Here is a 22,999-nt window from a genome sequence, read left to right on the forward strand (position 1 = left end):
AGACAGCGTCTTGGAAGACAGGAGTTAAACCAAGGTCCCGGGGCTGACTTGAGTCCCAGCTGCAAAGGTCAGGAGGGTTCAGAGCGGCACCCAGCACACGGAATCCTCTGCCACCATGCCCTGTGTGCACTATAAATTTTCCTCTAAACTCAACTATGACATGATCGTCTTTGATGGGCTCCATATCTCCCTGTGCGACTTAAAGAAGCAGATTATGGGGAGAGAAAGACTGAAAGCTGCCAATAGCGATCTGCGGATCTTCAACGCAGAGACGGAAGAAGAATATACGGATGACAGTGCGCCAGTTCCTAAAAACACATCTGTCATTGTCAGAAGAATTCCTCCTGGAGGTGTTAGGTCGGCCAGGAAGACGTACGCTCTAAGTCGAACTGAACCAGTGATGGGAACCACACAGGCCACCACTGACTCTTCTGCATCTGTTTCTCTGGCCCAGCTCACAGAGACTGCCAATCTGGCTGAAGCCAACGCTTCGGAGGAAGACAAAATCAAAGTGATGATGTTGCAATGTGGCCGTGAATACGGCCCAATGGGTTCCGTGAAGAAGCCTCTAGGTCCACCACCTCCGTCTTATACCTGTTTTCGTTGTGGTGTCCCCGGTCATCATGTTAAGAGTTGCCCAACAAACGGGGATAAGAACTTGCAGACTGGCCGGAGAATCAGAAGGAGCACTGGAATTCCTACAAGTTTTCTGACTGAGGTGGAAGACCCTAACGCGAAGGGTGCACTGCTTACCAACACTGGAAAATACGAAATACCAACCGTGGATGCCGAGGCCTATGCTGTGGGGAAGAAAGAGAAGGCACCCTTGTTACCAAGGGAACCGTCGTCATCTTCATCTTCATCTTCACAAGAAGACCGTCCTCTCCCGGGGGAGCTCCTGTGCCTCATCTGCAAGGACCTCATGGTGGATGCCGCCATCATCCCCTGCTGTGGCAACAGTTACTGTGATGAATGCATTAGGACAGCCCTCCTGGAATCAGATGAACATACATGTCCAACGTGTCACCAGAACGATGTTTCTCCAGATGCTTTAACTACCAACAAGTGTTTATGACAGGCTGTTACTAACTTCGGAAACGGAACTGGCTATACCAAAGGACCCGGCAAACATTTAGCTCCAGCCCCACCCCCAGTCCTGCCACCAAGACCACTCATTCAGGGGAAAGCAGAGCCTCTGATGAGAAGCAATATAAAGATACATAATGGTGGTATCTCATGTCTTTAATCTCACCACTTGGGAGGAGGGGCAGGGAGATCTCTTGTGAGCACAAGGTTAACCTGTTCAAATATTCTAGATCAGCCAGTGCTACACACAGAGAAACCCTGACACAAGGAGTGTTGATGTTACTCAAGTCCCAGAAAGCAGTCTCCCCACCCCATGAGCCAAATCTAACTTGATTGTTAATCCCCATTCTTCAACCTGGTGGGGCATTCATCTGGGTCTTGACACATTCCTCTGTGGTAAAATTCTTCACACAGCTGTCATCTCTGTGCCAGGAATCAGGCTCTGCAGCGAACACAGCACAGTAGAATCTCTCCACTCTGAGTGCACAGACATAGGTACACACAGATCCAGGTCTGTGGACTTGGAGGAATTTGCATGTGTACTTTATCTTCTCCTGCTCCTCACAGAAATGAGTGACAGGCAGCTGTTGGATGCACTTCTCTATTACACCCTCTAGATGCACAAGATCACTCCTATCTGCTTTAAAACCAATGATTTGCTGTTTTTTCCCATCTAAACCAATGAACAAATATCCCCCCTTCCGTATTTGCAAAAGCAGAAACAGTTTTAGAGAGAATCTCTATAATCTTTTCTTTAGGGGACATTTTAACCTCTGCATGTTTTGATTTAGGGAAATAGAATGGCTCATCCAGGGTCAACTATTCTTTGTTAAAAACCATGTCAAGATGTTCTAGTTTTAATTCCTCAGAGTCAAATTATCCATATAAACATTGTATTAAACTTGATCTCACTTCAGCATCCTTCATGGCTTTGAGGAATTGAACTATATCAGGTGCTTTCAATTCACCTGAGGATGACAATCTTCTCACATAAAAATTGGATTTTAATGTGATGACACGCTGACCAGAGATACCCCAGATCCATGGTCTCACAAAATTAAAAAGTAGCCTTTGTTCTGCCTGTAGTATAGGTATTTGTGAGGAAGTGGAAGAATATCACCAAAAGAATTCTCCAAATTCAGCCCTATTCCATCTCTGGTGACGCTATAACTGACATTCTTAATGTGAGCCTTGACCATGCCCCCTCCAGAATTCAGCAGAGTACACACAGCCTGTGAGATCTTTTGGGCCTCTCTTCTTCTCAGTTGAGGGTCTTTCATTGGCTTCCTATTCTTCTCTCCAAGTGTTATTTCTCCTACAGAGAGAACCAGTTCTGCATAGTCCATTTCTTGATCTACGCTGATACTCATTTTCCAAGCACTCGCTCTGTGTCCCAGATGATATTCTTTCCTGTAAAACAGACAGAGCCATTACAGTAGGACCTAACCCGTGAGAACCAGCTCTACTTAACAAGACACACAGCACTCTCTGAGTTGGTGTGAAGGTCAGATGTGATGTTTTGTTTAGGAACTCTTGGAGACATTTGGAACAGAATACCATAACTGTGAGAGCAGTAAAATTTAATTTTTTGTCATGACTGTGTATAATTTCCTTCTAGTTTGTTGGAATTAAGAAACTGAATTGTGGTGGGCAAAGGTAGCACACTCCTCTAATCCTAGCATTTGGAAGGCAGAAGCAGGTGGATCTTGTGCATTCAAAGTCTTTCTGGTCTACAAACTTAGTTCCAGGTCAATTGGGACTGTGCTGGCATCAATTCAGACTGGCCAAGTATTCAAATATGTCCCAGCTAAAGGAAAGCATTTAAACTGAAAGTCAGTTGGAGGAAAAACTCTGGTCTCCCAGGAGATGAACAGCAAGGAAGCCAGACAGGTACGATCACTCAAGTTGAATCTGAAAGCATAATAATGGAGATAATGTGTTTTAACTCTGCAGAAAACATCCACCTTGATGAGCATTCTGCTTCATGGGAGGGGAAATAGTATGTGCTAGTGCCAATCACTACTTATTTCTACACAGGAGGGCTGCCCTATATGTGAGTCCACTTTCCTTAAAGCTCTGCCAGAGATCTTCATCTCCACCCAAAAAGCTTCAAGGAGCCAAGCATGGTGTTGGCCTTTGGAGGCTGATGTGGGCATTGTGAGCTTGAGGCATGCAGACCACACACAGTGAATTGCAGGCCAGCCTGGAGTACACATCCAGACCCTGTCTGCCTCATCGTGCCTGTAAAATACTAAAGCAAAACCACAACCAAAGTAATGTGGAACTAAAGAGCAGCCTGGACTGTTTAGAAGGGAGCAGTTTCCTTTCTGCCCAGTTAGAAGCTGCAGCCTTGCCCTGTTTATGCACTGTCAAGCAGTCTCAGTTCTTCATTCTTTCCCAGCCCCTCCTGTCCAGCACCCTCCTTATCAGGACCTGATCTTAGCCAGCACCCTGGTTCACTCTCCACATGGAAAGAAGGCAGAAATCACATCTCACACCAAAGCACAAAAGAAAAGTTTCACTGAGACTGTTAAAACTCAAGTGTACTACTCTGCAGACACATTTTGTTGTGGAATATTATTTTAACTAGGTGAAGATATGTTAGATGTGTTTCATGTGTTTATGCTGCAGGATATTACATTAAATGTGTAAGGTGTATTACATTTGTTTCTCCTGCCTTTATTAATTATGTAAAGAAGTGTTGCTGTTTTACTTCGCCTGGCTGAGGTATCTGATTAGTCTAATAAAAAGCTGAATGGGTAGGTAGGAAAGTGATAGGCAGGGCTGTCAGGGAGACAGAATAAGTAAGAAGAGGAATCTAGGAATGAGAGGGAAGAAGAAAAAGAATGAGGAAGAAAGAGGGACACACCTAGGTCCAGAAGCCAGGCAGCCAACAGTCAGCCATACAGCAGAAGCATTGGAAGTAAGATGTATACAGAAGGAAAGAAAGGTAAAACCCTGAGGCAAAATGTAGATGAAGAGAAACAGGTTAAGGTATAATAGCTAGTGGGACAAGCATAAGCTAAGGCCAAGCATTCATATGTAATAATTCTCTGTGTCTTGATTTGGGAGCTTTTAACAGTTCAAAACAAAAAACCTGTTCAAACATTTAGATGAGCTAAGGACTAACCTGGGACATGGATCATTCAGTTCAAGACCTCAGCTATGAGAACCATCTATGGTTCATACGCACTATCTTCAGAAACAGAGTTGGGACACAGAACTTAAAAAATCTGGCACACACCAGAGCTCACCACATTTCAAGACTGAAGTAAAGCTCACTGAAGTCCTGGATCCTTGGTTCTAATTTACCAGCTAGTTCCTGCTTCTCAAACTGTAACATTGACTTAGGGGAAATTCTCTCAAAATGGAATTGGGGATTCAGGGTTTCTAGACAGCTATTTTTGGTGGGAAAGAGTATGACATTCAGATGTCCTTAGTTTTCTACAATTTCAGGTTGATAAGGAAGTATAGAAAGAGGAGAGAGGAGAGGAAGGACCTGGTTTCTGTGGAACAAAAACAAAACAACGCTCTTTCTCTCCTGGGCTGGCACTTAACATTTCCCTAGGGAAAGCAAAGTTCTCTTCTAAATGACAAACCTCCCTAGAGGCTGAGTTCTTTTTGGCTCTAGAGTGCAGTTCTTCTCACTCCAGGATCCATGTTTTCTTACCAGGCAACACAGTCAGTTCTCCAAGCTGATAGAGAACCCTCAAGAGACTCTGCAGATTCACACAAGCCTGTCATATATATTACTCCACTACTTCCCTCTTCCTGCCTAACTAGCAAGTGACAGAGCAAGCACAATGGGCTCTCTCCCAGCAACTTTAAGCCCTCCCTCCATCTCAGAGTTGAGGGCATTTGCTCTGACCACAGCTCCAGTGACTCCCAAGTCCTCAGCAGCCTGTGCTTTGATAGAAGAGGCTTTAAAGATGCCAAGGAACCAAGATTGGCTTTACCTGGGAGGGATGGGTTGTGCTGGCAATGCCCCCCCCTCCTACAAATCCCCCCAGAATCAGTAAGTAGACAGGACCTGACATTAGGTGGGGACAGAAAGAGACAGACAGTAGGGTCGAGGATGCTGCAATGGACCTGGTTCACTTACTCTGTGACCTTTAACTTGAGTTCCTGAAGCTCAGAGCACTGGCAGTCTTCCTGTTGTTTCTCTTGTCCAGACAGTCAGGAAGTGTGATCTGGGCTGGGCAAACACCTGCCCAGGCAAGTCTTGGAGAGGAACTGACTTTGAGGAATCAATATATAGCCACTAAGAATGCTTAATGAGGTGAACTAGATTAAAAACCTCTTTACTTTGACAATTTTATAAAGAAGCTTGAATCCACACTCTGAAAACCAGACCTCAGATTAGGCACAGACCATAGCCAAACACTGAGAGATCCTTTTTTAAGTAGGGCGGGAAAGTTATGTCAGAGTGTTTGGTTTCTGACTCAGGCAGAAAATTATAACACATTAACTAACAGGAATAATTTTCAGGAGGAGGAAAATGGAGGTCTGTATTGGAATAAGCTAGGATGCACTGGTGAAGGGGATAGGGGACAAGGGACAATAAAGGAAGGAAAAAAGAAAAAGTGGACAGAGTTATTTGTCCAGGAATAACAAGGGACTGCCTCTGGATAGAGGGGAGACATATGGCACATAGGCACATGGTTTATAAAGGTAAATGGGCTAATCCGGTGTTAGGATGAGGTGTTTAATTTTATTTTTCTTCTTTTATTAAAAATTTTGTTTCATTTAACATGCAAACCAGAGATTCTCCTTCTCATCCCTCCTCCTACTTCCTCCCAGCCTCCCCTCCTTGACCCTCCCTCCATACTGTCCTCTAAAAGGGTAAGGCCTCCCTTGGAGAGTCAGCAAATCCTGGTACATTCAGTTAAGGCAAGATGGAGCCTCTTGCCCCTGAATCAAGGTTGAGCAAGGTCTCTGACCTTAGGTAATGGGCTCCAGAAAGCCATATCATGCACCAGGGATAGATTTTGATCCCACTGCCAGGGTCATCTCAAACAGACAAAGCAACACAACTGTCTCCTGTATTCAGAGGGCCTTGTCTGATCCCATGTAGGTTCCACAGCTGTTGGTCTAAAGTTCATGTGTTCTTATAAGCTAAGTTAAGTTGTCTCTGTAGATGTCCCCATCATGATCTTGACACCCTCCCCTTGCACATATAATCCCTCTTCCCCCTCTTCAACTGGAGTCACAGAGCTCGGCCTGGTGCTTGGCTGTGGATCTCTGCATCTGCTTCCATCAGTTACTGGATGACGGCTCTATGATGATAGTTAGGGTATTCACCAACCTGATGACCAGTGTAGGCCAGCTCAGGCACCCTCTTCATCATTTCTAGTAGTCTATCTTTGGCCATCCTTTTGATTTCCTGGGAATTTCCCTAGCAAGAGGTTTCTCCCTTAACCTATAATGTCTCCCTCTGTCAAGATATCTCTTTCCTTACTCTCCCATTCTGTCCCTCACCCATCTCAACCTTTATGTTCCCCCATGTTCTCAGCCCCCATCACCTCTCCTCTATTGCCCTCCTCATCCCCAGGTTACTTGTGAAGATCTCTTCTGTTTCGCCTTCCCAAGGTGATACAGGCATCCCTCTTGGGATTCTCCTTCTTTCCTAGCTTTTTTGAAGTTGGGAGTTGTAGTGTGATTACCTTTTGCTTTACATCTAGCATCCACTTATGAGTGAGTACATACTATGTTTGTCTCCATTGTGTATATGTACCACATTTTCTTTATCCATCCTTTGGTTGAGGGGCATCTAGGTTGTTTCCAGGTTGTGGCTATTATGAATAATGCTGCTATGAACATATTTGATTAAGTGTCCTTGTGGTATATTTGAGCATCCCTTGGGGATATGTCTAAGAGTGTTATCATTCTGTCATGAGGTAGATTGATTCCCAATTTTCTAAGGAGTTATCAAACTGATTTCCAAAGTGGCTCTACAAGTTTGTATTCCTACCAGCAGTGCAGAAGTGTTACCCTTGCTCCACATCCTCTCCAACATAAGCTGCTATCAGTGTTTTTGATCTTAGCCATTCTGACAAGTATAAGATGGTAGCTCAGAGTCATTTTGATTTGCATTTCCCTGATGACTAAGAATGTTGAACAAATTCTTAAATGTCTTTTGGCCATTTGCAATTCTTCTATTGAGAATTCTGTTTAGTTTTGTAGTCCATTTTTAATTGGATTGTTTGGTATTTTCATGTCTAGTTTCTTGAGTTCTTTATTTATTTTAGACATAAGCCCTCTGTCAGATGTGAGGTTGGTGATGTGAGTTTGGTAAAGATCTTTTCCCATTCTGTAGGCTGTCATTTTGTCTTGTTTTCCATGTCCTTTACCTTACAGAAGCTTCTTAGTTTCAGTAGGTCCCATTTATTGTTACTCTCAGTGTCTGTGCTACTGGTGTTATATTTAGGAAGTGGTCTCCTGTGCCAATGCATTCTAGGACACTTCCTAGTTTCTCTTCTATCAGGATCAGTATATCTGGATTTATGTTGAAATCTTTGATCCACTTGGACTTGAATCTTATGCATGGTGATAGATATGGATCTATTTGCAATCCTTTACATGTTGACATCCAGTTATACCATCTCGACTTGTTGAAGATTCCTTCTTTTTCAAACCCCAATCCACCCATCCCCTGAGACCCCAGCAGCTTCCTGAGACACAAACACCACAGGAACTGATTGGAACAAAAGTAGCTGTTTGTCAAAAATCAGGTGTTCATAGGTATGTGGGTCAATATCAGGCTTTTCAATTTTTTTGCCATTTTTATTATGTTGGTTCTACCTATCCATGAGCATGGGAGATCTTTCCATTTTCTGATATTTTCTTCAATTTCTTTCTTCAAGGACTTAAAGTTCTCATCATGCAGGTCTTTCACTTGTTTGGTTAGAGTTACCTCAAGGTATCTTATATTATTTGTGGTTACTGTAAAGGGTGATGATTCTCTGATTTCTTTCTCAGCTCATTTATCATCTGTATGTAGGAGGAATACTGATATTTTTAGTTAATCTTGTATCCGGCCACATTACTGAAGGTGTTTATCAGTTGTAGGTGTTCCCTGGTAAAACCTTTGGGGTCACTTAAATATACTATCATATCATCTGCAAATAATGAAAGTTTTATTTCTTCCTTTCTAATTTATAATCCGTTAGACTCCTTTTGTTGTCATATTGCTCTAGCTACAACTTTGAGATCTATATTGAGTAGATATGGGGAGAGTATACAGTCCTGTCTTCTTCCTGATTTTGTGGAATCACTTTGAGTTTCTCTCCACTTATTTGATGTTGGATGTTGGCTTGCTGTAAATGGCCTTTATTAAGTTTATGTAAATTCTTTGTATTCCTGATCTGTCCAATACCTTTATCATGAAGGGATTTTGGATTTTGTCAAAGGCTTTTTCAGCATCCAATGAGACAATCATGTGGTGTTTTTCCTTCAGGTTGTTTATATGATTGATTAAATTAACAGATTTTTGTATGTTGAACCATCCCTGCATCTCTGGGATGAAGCCTACTTTATCACGTAGATGATTTCTTTGTGTTCTTGGATTCAGTTTGCAAGAAATTTATTAATCATTTTACATCAATGTTCATTAGGGAGATTCCTGGTGAGGGGATTTTTCTTTTTTTGGTCCAGTCCATATGGTGTTCGTTTAGCTTCTTATTTCTTTATAGGTATTTCCTTCTTTAGGTTGGGTAAGTTTTCTTCTATGATTTTATTGAATATATATTCTCTGCCTTTGAGCTGGTATTCTTCTCCTTCTATCCCTATTATTCTTAGGTTTCACCTTATAATGGTATCCCAGAGTTTCTGGATGTCTTGCATTATGACTTAGTTGGATTTAATGTTTTCTTTGATCAATGAATCTGTTTCCTCTATGGTATCTCAAATGCCAGATTCTCTGTTCTATCTCTGTTGGTTATGCTTGTATCTGTTCCTGTTCATTTACTCAGATTTTCCATTTCTAGCATTCCATTGGTTTGTGGCTTCTCTATTTCCGCTATTTTAATTTTCAAGTCTAGCTTTCCGTCATGGTCACTATTCAGGTGAGCTCTCTGGCACTGCCTTGGCAAACTCACACAACGCATCCTGCAGCAAGGAGTGGAGCCAATCCTTCTAGACTCAGGTCTTCAGATATGGGTTACCCACACTCACACCACCTGGAACAGCTCTACTTTTCTGCCCAGGAGAGATCAGGGCCCTCTTACAGATTGCTCTATGGGAATATGGGGGTGGGGTGGTGTCAGCTCTTCTGCCCTCATGCCCTCACCTGTGCCCCCAAGAACAGGGTAAGCTCTAGTGTGCTATCCAGGCAGGGTGCAGGGACCACTCTCCTCTGTGCTTCAGCTGGTGAGGGCTAGGGTTAGTTCTCTCATTCTTGTGACCCTGAGGCCAGCTTTCCCATCTGCCATGGGTGGTAATGGTTAAGAGAGGAAGGCATCTCTCTCATACACAAGCCACCACAAAGCAGATGAGGTGGGCATGGGATCAGCTCTCAGGTCTCCTGCTCTCAATCCTATAGGGTTTATGTCCCTGAACACAGGGTCAGCATTAGTATACCACCTAGCTGAGGTGCACACTGGTGGTTAGGGGTGGGATCAAGTTTCCTGAGTTGTGTGGGTGGTGTTGGGGTGGTTTTCCTTTGAAGGAAGGGACGAACTCTCCTGCTGGAATATCTAGAGAGAGGCAGGGCCAAGTACCCCAGGGGCCAGTGAAGGGCAGGGCTAGCTCAGCTCAGAAAGGTTCCAATGACCGCCTTTGCTAACATGGGCAACAGACCTCATCACAGACTCCAGCTGCAGTAGGACTACAAACTCAAATATGGCCCTTGTCATCAGCTCAGACCCAGAGGTTACTATGACCCCAGTGGCAGCTCAGGCCAACCAGATCTGTATTCCTCTGGTGGCAGCATGGCCCTCAGGTACCAACTTGGTCTTGGGTTGCTGATCAGATCATGGTCAACCACACAGCTCTTGGGGGTAACAGGAACCAGTTCTTCAACACAGCCTCCTCTGCTGCTTCAGGACATCAGACTGCTGTTTTTCTGTCAGCTTTTTGTCAGCACCTGAATTTACTGATAATTTAGCTGCCATCTGCAACCCTCCTACCCCACAGTCAGTGCTCTGCCACAGGCCAAGGTCTGATGAGACTTCCAGTACACTAGCACTGGCTCTGCCACTGCCATCAAATGTAGTTGTTAACCAAGTGTCTATCATTCTATTTACCAGTAAAGACTTGGGAGTCACATGTTGGTGTGAAACTAGCTAGCTCAGAGAGGCCAGGAAGCCACCTGCTGACCTTCCCTTTTGACTGGGGACCCAGCAAGAGAGAGAGCATCTCTCCAGCTGTCCCAAACCAAGAAAGACTGCAAAAACTCCAAGTCACTCCCTACTAATTCCTGTGCATCTCTCTATCTGTCTTCCTGGCTTCTCTATATTCTCTTTGGCTAATTCCTGTCAAGTATTGCTGGGCTGTGGTGAAGGACGGTTCCTGGTTGATTGTGACTACCAAGACAGAGAAGTCTGGGAAAGGAGCCATCTATGTTCTCCACCACCTCAGGCCTGGAAAAGGCCAAGCTGCTCCTGGTTGATTGTGATGACCCAGTGCTTGCCTTGCACACAGGAGGATCTGAATTGGACACCTCAAACCCACATAAAATGCCATAATTGGAAGTCCAGTTTTGGAAATTGGAGCCAGGAAGACCCCTGGGTAGCCAGTTTAGAATGATAGGTGACCTCCAGGCCAATGAAAGACCCTATCTCAAAGGATGACACCTGGTGTTGTCCTCTGTCTCCACAAGCACAGACACACATGTGCATAAGCACCTACACACACTGTACCTCCCTACACACACACACACACACACACACACACACACACACACACACACTCACACACACACACACACACAGTATCATATTAAACTGTAAGGATCTGCTTTAAAAACACAATTAACCATGTCAAAGGGGAAAATATGTTTTTAAAGTAATCCCCCAATCATCTTGAACCCACCTTTTGTTGCTTATTAACTATTTTTTCAAACCCTCCCTCATTTTAAACAGGAGAAAGTAGGCTGCTATATGTTGATAACACAGTGTAAGCCTTGGGTCTAATATACATGGAGCAGAAGGGGAAGTTATAGTTCTATGTTTATCCCAGGGGTATGGCCACTGGATTGTTTCAGTACCAGATGCATGTAAGTGAGGCAGAGTAGGGAACTGCAGGTATGACTCCTCCATGGTACAGCTAAAGATTTATTGAGAGAGAGAGAGAGAGAGAGAGAGAGAGAAAGAGAGAGAGACCCATCAGGGACATCTCAAAGACCAGAGAAGAAAGCCAAAGAAGTCAACTGAACATGGCCAGAAGCCTGGACAAGGCAAGGCTTTTTGCAAGACAGTGGGAAATAGCAGAGGGTAGACAACAGTGGGAGGGTTGGGGAAATTGCAGGGCATAGACCACAGTGAGAGCACAGGGGAAATAGCAGGGGATTGACCACAGTGAGAGATTTGGGGAAATATCAGAGGATAGACCACAGTGAGAGCACCGGGAAAATAGCAGGGGATAGACCACATGAGACCATTGGGAAATAGTAGGGGATAGACAACAGGGAGAGTACAGGAAAATAGCAGGGGATAGACCACAGTGAGAGCATTGGGAAATAGCAGGGAATAGACCACAGTGAGAGCATTGGGGAAATATCAGAGGATAGACCACAGTGAGAGCACAGGGAAAAGTGCAGTGGATAGACCACATGAGACCATTGGGAAATAGTAGGGGATAGACAACAGGGAGAGTACAGGAAAATAGCAGGGGATAGACCACAGTGAGAGCATTGGGGAAATAGCAGGGGATAGACCACAATGAGAGCACAGGAGTAAATAGCAGGGGATAGACCACAGTGAGAGCACAGGGAAAAGTGCAGTGGATAGACCACAGTGAGAGCACTGGAGAAATAGCAAGGGATAGGCCACAATGAAACCACAGGGAAGAGAGCAGGGAATAGACCACAGTGAGAGCACAGGCAAATAGCAGGGGATAGACCACAGTGAGAGCACTGGGACAATAGCAAGAAACAACCTAGAACAGTGAGAATATCTGGATTACAAGAGTGGTGAATAGCTTGAGGGAGGGAAGAGCCATGAGATTGGTGTGAAGGCTTTGAAATGTTTAACAAGTACTTGTGGGTAGGGACTGAGGGAGCCTGGAGACTGGCATGGGCCTTGATATGTTGAAAGTTGCCACTCATATGTGTTAACTGGAAAGCCATAGGCCCCTTTTGCTAGAAGTAAGGGAAATGACACATTTGGTTCACAGCAACTGAGTTCACAGATTCCCCAGGAATGCTGGCTTTTATCTAATTGCTGGAAAACCTCCTATAGTCATACATTAGAGCAGAATCCTTGGAAATCCCTCTCACACTGGCTCACTTATAAAGTCCCCCCACGGGAGGTTTGAACCAAGTTTTTTGCTTTTGCAATGGGAAATTTGAACAAAGTGTTTTAAGTTTACAACAATCAGAGATTGGGAGATTTCTGCTCTCTGTGAGCTGGCCTCAACAGGTGTCTCTCCTTCATTTGACACTGGCCCCAAATCAGAAGTGTACCTGCCTCATTAGTGTGCATTTGAGGCTGGCATTGCTGATAGCAACTTGTGGGCTTGTGTTTAGCTTAGCTGTAAGGATTCTGTCCTTAATTACGTGTCCAGTCTGTGACAGTGTCCCAGCCTAAAAAGCAGGCAGGACCTCTGTCTCTCCTTCTCTCTCCCTCAATAAAGCTTTAGAAAGGCAATCATGGCTCTTGACTCTCCTCCAGGACTCTCCTCCATTGACATGGCTGTCACAGATAGTGGCCAGCCACGAGCACTACCACCACTTAACCAACATTTGGTGCAGTTCAGACTCGGATAGACCACCAGATAGACTACCAAGGTCCTGCTGACTGCTGCGGCTTGCTGCCTCCTCCCCCATCCAGCAAGACCTTGAGCCCTCGAGCACACAAATCCCTTGCCTCCACTGGAACCCTATACAGCTACCCTGCTACAGCCATGATTATTCACAGTGAGTCTGCTGTTCTCGTGGCTGTAGTCTGAGCAATATTCTTTGCAACAGACCTTCTGTGGGTTGTTCTTGGGCTGTGCTGGCAGTGGTAGGCACATTTTCCCTCCTGACGAGGGTGTAAATGCTATCCAGGGTCCAACAGTGGACCAACTGCAGTGCATCTGCAGCCCTCACAGTCCCTTGATGAAGAGGATCTGTGACTTGAGCTGATTGAGATCTCTCTCCACTCTCAGGAAGCCTGAGATTGTAGTCTGATCCTGGTTTGTTATTTTAATTTTTTATTTTTCTCTTGGCTACAGCCATGGGACAAAGGGGCAGATACATTTACCCACTACATTGGTGGATAGGGGCAGGCACCCAGTAAACCTGGCCACATAACAGCATAAACCTGGCCGCATAACAGTGTCATGGGAACTTCTGCCAGGGAACAGGCAAATAAGAGTTACTTTATCCCCAAGCTTTCTGCTAAAGCTTTAAACCCTTGTCCTTCCCCACTTCTGCATCTGCCATGTGCATCGCTTTCTGTCTGACTTCCGCCGGCAGTGGGTGGGCTCAAATGGACGAGATTGGGCGGTTTCTATGACTCTAGTCCTAACTCACCTTAACTCCACCCACTCATTCTCAAACTGCCTTGAAAAACACAGACGGGTCTGGAAGTTGCTAAGATCCATACAAATAAGTTTACAGTAGTCAGGATGGTTCTTAAGCCAAAAATCAGCTTATAGCCTCAGACAAGTCTTCCAAAAGGATCGGTTTATAGTCTGCCTACTGGCAGATTTTCCAAAAACTGTCCTTAAGCCATCAATCATCAGGAAAAAAAATTCAGGACACAGAGTAAAATCTGTCTCTTGTTCCCCAGACCTCCTTGACTACAATTTAAGCATCTGGAGAGCAAGGCTCCTGACCCCACAGACAAAAGAGTCATCTGTGGCATTTGAGGTGTTCCAGAAAAGAGATAAAAGCTAGAAAACAAAATTGCCAAGTGCTGGCACTCGTTGACTCCCAAAAGCTGCAGGGTCCCTGTTTTAAGTGAGAAAAAGGCCACAGGCTAGTGAATGCCCTGCCAGGCCATCAACAGCCTTGTTAAAAGTGCTGTCTAAAAAGATAACCAGTCAGATGACTGCCCCCAGGCATCAAGACACATGGATACACCAAGCTAGGCTTGGCTACAGACATGGCAGGGTACCCAGAACACAGCATGGAAGCAATCCATTTCTTTCCTTCTTGACACCAGAGCCACTGACTCAGTCCTGGGAGTTTTGGGATATCACTTCTCCTTTCTATTGTTGGGTATAGAGGACAGCCTTATTTAACTCACCAGATTTAATTGCACTTTCAGGGATACTTAATGGAAAAAGATTTCCAACTAAGATAAGAGCTCATTGTCTCACTTCAAAGTTACTACCTGTGTTTCTCATGTGCATACAGACAGGGCCCTGATCTTTGCCTTGTCCCTAATTCCAAAAAAACTAAATTCTCATGTACCATAAGCTTTTTTCTTCCCAGTTCCCTGTTCTAACTCACTGTTCCACCAATGATACAGGACCACCACAGAACCAGAGTCCAGAGATCATCAAGTAAAAAACTGTAACAGCTAACAGCTTTTTTCTGTATCACCAACATCTTGTCAAACAGAAAGTTCCCAGCCACAACCAAGAGGGATGCATGTCTCCAGAGCAAATGGATGATAGACAGCATCCCACAATGCCTGTCTACCTGGGAAGACTCCCCTTCTCCATTCCCCCAAGAGCTAAGCAACATCCAGGAATCAGCTGGAAACAGTTATTGAGAGGAACGAAGCCCCTATTCCCAGCTACCTGCTTTTTTTTAATAATAAGTGAAATTCTGCGTTGTAATGATTCTGTCCTTAATTACATCACCAACCTGTGATGGATGCCCAGCCGAAAAAGTGGCCAGGCCCTCTGTGTGTCCCTTTTCATTTTCTGCTCTCTTCCCTCCACACAGTCTCTCTGTTTCTTTGGTTCTCTCCCCCCCATCTCTCCTTCTCTCCATCTCTCTCCCAATAAAGCTCTAAAAAGGTAACCATGGCTTGTGATTCTTCTGATTATCACTCTCTTCTACTGGCATGGCCGCCTCAGGGGGTGGCCAGCCATGAGCATTGCAGCCTAACTAACATTAGCCAGCCAGTAAGCATTTACAACAGAGATTTTCCATGGCTCCTTCAGAGAGATTTTTTTTCCCCACTGATCTTACTATCATTTTGCTTGTTCCTTTCCCCCCAGAAGCAAAGCTTTAGATATCTGTTGCTCTGTATTCTCTGCTAGCAACCTTTGGAGTAGGGGCTTCCTCCCCACACCCCCAATCTGACTCAAACTCTAGCAGCTTTTCTCAGGGGGAGAAATCTGTCCCTACTCTGTTTCTTCAGAGAGTCTTTCTCCCTCACAGTTCCCAATTTGGTCTCAGTTTATTCCCTCTGCCCCACAAACAGTTCCAGACACTAAAGTGGTGACTTTTCCTGCTACTGAAGATAGGAGCTTTTTTATCTGTTTCTCTTTTCAGGGTCTGTGAGGTTTGTGTTGAAAAAATCAAGCTTTTTTTTTTTTTAAATTAAACAAGGGAGTTTTTTCTTCCCCTTAAACTCACATTTACATGTGTTTTGCCTCATTAGGCTTTCACCTGGCCCAGGTCCCCAGTGAGTTGCATTTGTTTGGCCAGATGCTCAAGGACAGAGCTTATGCCAGAGGCAATCACCCCTTAGGGCTACACTCCTTCATCTCACTGGGAGTTTGTGGAAACAAAGCTTTTCTCAAAAAGGTGCTTTCTGATAGAAAAGAAAGCTTTACTCTTGGATAGTTCTTCCCTCTGCCCTAGCTGGCCTCTTTCCCCAGACAGCTTTCTGAATCAGCTGCAGAACTGCTTCAGATACAGTTAAGCTTTACTGTTTTCCCAGAAATGTCCTTTTTCTGATAGGAAAGCTTTTCTCGTATTTCTTTTGAAGTTGTTGACCTATCAACCTAGGACTTGTAGGAAAGCAGACAACTGTGCTGTTCCCACTGGCTTTAGCTTTGTTTGTTCATTATCAATTTTCCCTGGGGGTCCTGCACCTTCCTGCCTCAGCTCTATGCTCCAGAAAGTTCACAACTGCAGGAACTCTAGTATCCCCAGAATGCACTCAAACTTGGAGATGCTGGCTAGCTGCTTCTCAGTTGTTGGTTGGAAGCTAGGATACAATGCTTAACAGAGATTGCATTGCTTCAGCGGATCTTTGCATTAGGGTGGTTAGGAGCACCTTTTTATTCTGAAATGCTCACTCAGAAACAAAACCCTTCATTCCTCAGCTCAGTTGTAACTGAAAAGCTTAGCTTTTTTGCTTTTTCCAGGTAAACTGTTTTCTGCCATATTGGGTTCTTTATGGCTCTTCATCTGCACTCTCCCAAGCGTTTCCCTCAGGATATTCTGGCCCCCTGTCTTTTATTAGCTTGAAGAGACAGAGTTTAGCAGAGATTTTTAGGATCTTAATCCCTGCCTTCTGCTTTGCAGAGAGGATTTTTAGAGCTTGAAAGACAGACTTAGAGAGGTTTTGCTGTCTTAAGGGGTTTGTTGTTTTCCCTTAGAGCTAAGTACAGGTGATTCCCATATTAATATCTTCAGGTGATTCTGATTTTTCTTTCTGAGAAAGAAAGTTAAAGGCTTTAGCTTTTAAGTTTTTTAAGAGAGCTTTAGTTTGAGAAAGAAAGATCAAGGCTTTTGAGAGAGTTTTTTCCCCCAATATTTTCCAAGAAAAGCTTTTAGTTTAAGAGAAAGATTTTTTTCTCAAGAGAGAGATCAACTTTTCCCAAAACTTCAGAACTTTAAACTTTTTTGCTTCTTACACCCGTATGTAGAAATCTATTTCTCCTGCCACTTGGACTTAGCATTTCAGCTGTCCCCAGACCAAAACTTTCCACAGGAAACTTTTGCTTTCCTATAAGCTCAATGAAGAACTTTTTCACTACCTGTAAAGCTAAAAGATTTTCCCTCTATTTGCATTCATAGCCCCCAAAATTAGAAAATTGAAGTGTTTTTCTGTCTAGTTGCCTTACTTATCTTAAATTTTTGCTACACCCTCTTACACTTCTAAGTTTTTCCTACACTATATTACTACACTATATCTTATACTTATTTTTCACAGATAGAAATTGAGAAAGAGATACAAGATAGAAAATTTTTAGAGAATTTTGCGCTGCAGCATTGGATATCCTTCTAGTCCATTTTTCCTTTTCTTTTGAAGATACAACCACTTGCCTCTTATTAATATATATATATATATATATATATATATATATATATATATATATATATTCCATAACTCCAAGTATGCCCCTTTCCACTGGCAGGACTGACTCAGCACTTTCGCCTAAAACACTGTTATAAAACTTTTATTGTCCCTTGTCTTTAGTCCCTGTTCATTTATCTTTAGCCTCCACCTTTTCTTCTTTTTTTGTCTTTCTTTAGTCCTTGTTCATGGCACCATTCTGTGGGGTATTTACCCACCAACCCCACTGTTCCCCAGAGTTTTCTTGAGTGCAAGCAGCAGAAAATATTACATAGAAGGATTTAGATTGTGGAAATAAACAGATAGAAAATGAATGATAGCCTCAAGGGGTCCTGGAGCCTATTTCAATGGGCCCTGACTGTCTCTGCCCCAGGGTATTTATAGAGATAACAAGGGGTGGAGCAAAAGACTTCCCCAGAGCACAGCCAAGTGCAGACCATCTCAGACACCTGCACTCAAGCCCAAGATCCTAATCATCCTCTCTATGCAGATCTGCTGAGTAGAGCCATGAGGAGCCTGAAAACGTGCTCCCACCTTCCCCTTTCCTCCTCCCCCATCCTTTCTTCTCCTCCCTCTCCCTTCAGCTCCCCTCTTTCCAAAGAAATAGTAGAGTTTGAAAATTAGAGAAAATACTTCATATTTCCTATTCCAGGCCCCACTTTTTTCACTAATCACAGTCTCTTCCCTGTCAAAGGTGTCATTTCATTTTTATTAAGGCCAAGTAAAATCCCATAGTGTCCATTTTCTTTGTCAGTTCATCAGCTGATGGAAGAGAGAGTGCATTCACATCTTGGCTACTGTGAGTAGTGTCACAGTGAGCACAGTTGTACAGAATCTGTCCTTTGAATGCTTAAAGTGCTTTCCTTACCCAGAAACGTTTTGAGATTTTCTTACAAATAAACCAAAACAAACACAAGATCCCAGGTTTTAATTATGATAGAAATCTTGGTCAAACTCATCAAGCAATAAAAGAGGGTTTGATTTTTTTCTTTCTCTCCTATATATGGGATGTCATATTCATTATTTTAAAATTTTTTAATTTTAGGTTTTTCAAGACAAGATTTTTCTGTGCAGCCCTCCCTGGTTGTCCTGGAACTCACTCTGTAGACTATGCTAACATGCCTGCCTCTGGCCTGTGCCACAACACCTGTGTGCACATTGTACAAATTTAAAAAAAAAATCAAAAAGATTAAATGACACAAAATGGAAATGGGCAAATATTTAATCAGCTGGTCAAGGGCCAATGTTTTATGATGATGGCTCAGCAAAGGGCAGCTCAGTAGTAAACAGGTCAGCTCAAGCAGTGGTACTGAAACTGCTGAGAGATTGATCTTATTTTAAGCTACAAGACTATTAATCTCCATGGGATTTCACCGTTTGTGGAGATACTGCAATACCAGGTTGAAGCGGAGAGTGGATGGAGCAAGCTTCTAGTCCAACTCCTATTCCAAAAAATCCATTTAATATGTTGCCCTTGGATAGAGGACATATCAGATATTAAGCTGATAAGAACAGATACTAATTTGATCTTAGCCAAAAGACTGAGATGTAATAACTGCATTTCCATCCACACCAACACTACTAACACAGCACAGCAAAATCTCTCCACTCTGAGTGCACAGACATAGGAACACACAGCTCCAGGACTGTGGACTTGGAGGAATTTGCCTGTGTACTTTATCTTCTCCTGCTCCTCACAGGAGTGAGTGACAGGCAGCTGTGGGATGCACTAGTCTATTACATGCTCTAGCTGCATAAGATCAATCCTCTCTGCTTCAAAACCAATGATTTGTTGTTTTTCCCCTGTCTAAATAAATGAACAAATATCCCCTGTCAGTGTTTACAAATGCAGACAAAGTTCAAGGGAGTATCTCTAAAATCTCCTTTTTAGGGGACAAATAAACTTCAGGATGTTTGGATTTAGTGAAGCAAAATGTCTCTTCCAGGGTCAACATTTCCTTGTTAAAAACATGGCAGGACATTCTGAATCTAATTCATCACAGTCAAATAATCCAGTCAAAATTTGTCTTGAACATGATCTGCCTTCAGAATCCTTCAGGGCTTTGAGGAACTGCACTGTATCAGGAGCTTTCAGTTCAAGTGAGGATGACAAACTTCTCACAAAGAAATAGGTTTTCAAGGTGAGGACACACTGACCAGTGATATCCAGGACCCACGGTTTCACAACACTTATAAAGTAGCCTTTGTTCCGCATATAGTCTAGGTATTCCTGAGGAAATGGAAGAGTATTAAGAAAAGAATTTTCCAGCCCTATTCCATCTCTGGTGAAGCTGTAATTGGAATTCTTAATGTGAGCCTTGCCCATGCCCCCTCCAGAATTCAGCAGAGTACACACAGCCTATGAGATCTTTTGGGTCTCTCTTCTTCTCAGTTGAGGGTCTTTCATTAACTTCCTGTTCTTCTCTCCAAGTGTGATTCTCCTACATATAGAAACATTTCTGCATAGTCCATCTCCTGATCAATGATGATGCTCATTTTCCAAGCACTCGCTCTGTGTCCCAGATGATATTCTCTCCTATAAAACAGACAGAGCCAATACAGTAGGACCTAGCCAGTGAGAACCAGCTCTGCTTTACAAGACATGCAGCACAGCTATCTGTGCTGCTATAGATGAGTAAGTGTGAAGGTCAGATGTGATGTTTGGTTTAGTTATTGTTGGACTCATTGTGAACAGAATACAATACCCTGTATGCTTAGTAAAATTTCAAATTTGTCATCAGGACTGTATATAATTTGTTTCTAATTGTTTGGAATTAAGAAAATTCATAGTTCTGGGATGGGGTGGTGGCACAATCCTTTAACTCCAGCATTTGGAAGGCAGAGGCATGTGTATCTCTGTGAGTTCCAGTCTAGCCTGGTCTACAAACTGAGTTCCAAGACAGCCATCCCCCAAGAATACCTGGGAGTGCTTTGCTCATTAAACCTGGATTTTTAATTTGGATCAATTTGGCTTATTGAATCAGTGGAGAAACTCACAATCTGGGATTCAAAACACTTATCAGTTTCAAGACAGGGTTCCTCTATGTAACAGCTCTGGTTGTCCTGGAACTTGCTTTGTAGACCAGGCTGTCCTTGAAATCACTGCCTCTGGAGTGCTGGAGTTGAAGGTGTACACCACCACAGCAAGTGGGGTACCACTCTTAACTGACCACATGCTATCATGTTTGGGCCTTTTGCCAATAAAGGATGTAAATTGAAGAAGAAGAAGAAGAAGAGGAGGAGGAGGAGGAGGAGGAGGAGGAGGAGGAGGAGGAGGAGGAAGAGTTAGGGAATTAACCCTTCTCGTCACAGAAGGATCCTAAATATTTTTAGATGTATGTATGTATGTATGTATGTATGTATGTATGTATGTATGTATATGTATGTATGTACGTATGTATATAGTATTCTGTCTGCACGTATGCCTGCAGGCCTGAATAGGGCACCTGATCTCATTATGGATGGTTGTGAGCCACCCTGTGGTTACTGGAATTGAACTCAGGACCTCTGGAAGAACTGCCAGTGCTCTTAACCTCTTTGCCATTTGTCCAGCTTCCAGTTCCTAAACATCTTATATGGTTGGTCTGCCTCTACTGCAACCTACCTGCAGGGAATGGCTGAGTCTCCCTTGTATATATACATGTCTGTATACCATAGGGAGGATGAGTCCCAAAGATAATAAGGGTGAAGAATGGAGAAGAAAATGCTATTAAAAGTTCTTCTGTACCCCACTTCACAATAGGGGAAAACAAGGTTCGCTTGTTTCCAAGTCATGTAGGTAATATAGCCAGAAGTAAAACTGGATCTATCTCCTCCTTTTTTTTTTTTGACTTCCAGTACACCAGCTCTGTCTCTGCCACTGTCACCAAATGTATTTGTTAACCAAGTGTCTATCATTCTATTTACCAGTAAAGACTGGGGAGTCACATGTTGGTGTGAAACCAGCTAGCTCAGAAAGGTCAAGAAGCTACCTGCTGACCTTCCTTTTTGTCTGGGGACCCAGCAGGAGAGAGAGCATCTCTCCAGGAATCCCAAACCAAGAAAGACCATAAAACTCCAAGTCACTCCCTACTTCTTCCTGTGCATCTCTCTATCTGTCTTCCTGGCTTCTCTATATTCTCTATGGCTAATTCCTGTCAAGTAATTGCTGGGCTGTGGTGAAGGGTGGGTCCTGGTTGATTGTGACTACCAAGTCAAAGAAGTCTGGGGAAGGAGCCATCTATGTCCTCCCACCAACTCAGGCCTGGAAATGGCCAAGATGCTCCTGGTTGATTAACTTGCACACAGGAGGATCTGAATTGGATACTCCAATCCCACATAAAATGCCATAATTGGAAGTCCAGTTTTGGGAATTGGAGCCAGGAAGTCCCCTGGGTAATTACCTTAGCCCTGATTGAGCTCCAGGCCAATGAAAGAACTTATCTCAAAGGATGACACCTGGTGTTATCCTCTCTCTCCACAAACACAGGCACACATGTTGCATAAGCACAAGCACACACTATACCTCCCTCCACACGCACATGCACACATACACACACACACACCACACACACACACACACACACACACACACACTCATACAGAAAGTTTCATATTAAATTGTAAGGAAGTGCTTTAAAGACAACAATTAAACATGTCAAAGGGGAAAAATATGTTTTCAAAATAATCCCCAATCATCTTGAACTTAGCTTTTGGTGCTTATTAACTAGTTTTTCAAACCCTCCCTATTTTTAAACAGGAGAAAGTAGGCCGCTTCATGTTGGTAACACGGTGTAACCCTTGAGTCTAATATACATGGAACAGAAGGATAAATTATAGTTCTATGTGTATCCCAGGAGTTTGGCCCACCAATGCAGGTAAGTGAGGCAGAGTAGGGAACTGCAGGCATGACTCCTCCATGGTACAGCTAAAGTTTTATTGAGAGAGAGAGAGACAACAGTCAGAGACATCTCAAAGACCAGAGCAGAAAGCTAAAGAAGTCGACTGAACATGGCCAGCAGCCTGGATATGGCCAATGCTTTCTTCAAGATAGTAGGAAAGAGCAGAGGATAGACAAGAGTGAGATCATTGGGGAAATAGCAGGGGATAGACCACAGTGAGAACACAGGGGAAAATAGCAGGGGATAGACCACAGTGAGAGCATAGGGAAAATATCAGGTGATAGACCACAGTGAGAGCACAGGGAAAATAGCAAGGGATAGACCACAGTGAGAGCACAGGGAATATAGCAGGGGAAAGACCAGTGAGAGAACTGGGACAATAGCAAGAGACAACCTAGAACAGTGAGAATATCTGGATTACAAGAGTGGTGAGTAGCTAGAGGGAGGGAAGAGCCAGGAGACCGGTGTGGAGGCTTTGAAATGTTTAACAAGTACTTGTGGGTAGGGACTGAGGGAGCCTGGAGACTGGCACGGGCCTTGATATGCGGAAAGGAGTCTCTCATATGTGTTAACTGGAAAGCCATAGGCCCCTTTTGCCAGAAGTAAGGGAAATGAATCCTTTGGTTCACAGAAACTGAGTTCACAGATTCCCCAGGAATGCTGGCTTTTATCTAAATGCTTGAA

General features: G+C 43.6%; 1 protein-coding gene, 1 non-coding gene and 2 pseudogenes across 2 annotated transcripts; 1 reads left to right on the top strand and 3 right to left on the bottom strand.

The window, feature by feature from the left end:
* The first annotated feature begins 400 nt into the window (after positions 1-400).
* Positions 401-1,075, top strand: LOC118576223 (E3 ubiquitin-protein ligase RBBP6-like). Its single transcript, XM_036176552.1, has one exon. It carries the CDS (start codon positions 401-403, stop codon positions 1,073-1,075), a length of 675 nt encoding a protein of 224 aa, XP_036032445.1.
* A 361-nt stretch (positions 1,076-1,436) lies between these two features.
* On the bottom strand, positions 1,437-2,489 carry LOC118576224 (annotated as a pseudogene).
* A 16,309-nt stretch (positions 2,490-18,798) lies between these two features.
* Positions 18,799-18,988, bottom strand: LOC118576227. The gene has a single exon (XR_004943926.1). It is a non-coding gene; the product is annotated as a U2 spliceosomal RNA (small nuclear RNA).
* Positions 18,806-19,931, bottom strand: LOC118576225 (annotated as a pseudogene).
* Between the last annotated feature and the right edge of the window lie 3,068 nt (positions 19,932-22,999).

This window comes from Onychomys torridus, unplaced genomic scaffold (genome assembly GCF_903995425.1).
Source record: "Onychomys torridus unplaced genomic scaffold, mOncTor1.1, whole genome shotgun sequence".
NCBI classification, from domain to species: domain Eukaryota; kingdom Metazoa; phylum Chordata; class Mammalia; order Rodentia; family Cricetidae; genus Onychomys; species Onychomys torridus.

Excerpts from the sequence above, each read along its gene's own strand:
- LOC118576223 (XM_036176552.1), top strand. The coding sequence starts at position 401 with ATGGGAACCACACAGGCCACCACTGACTCTTCTGCATCTGTTTCTCTG.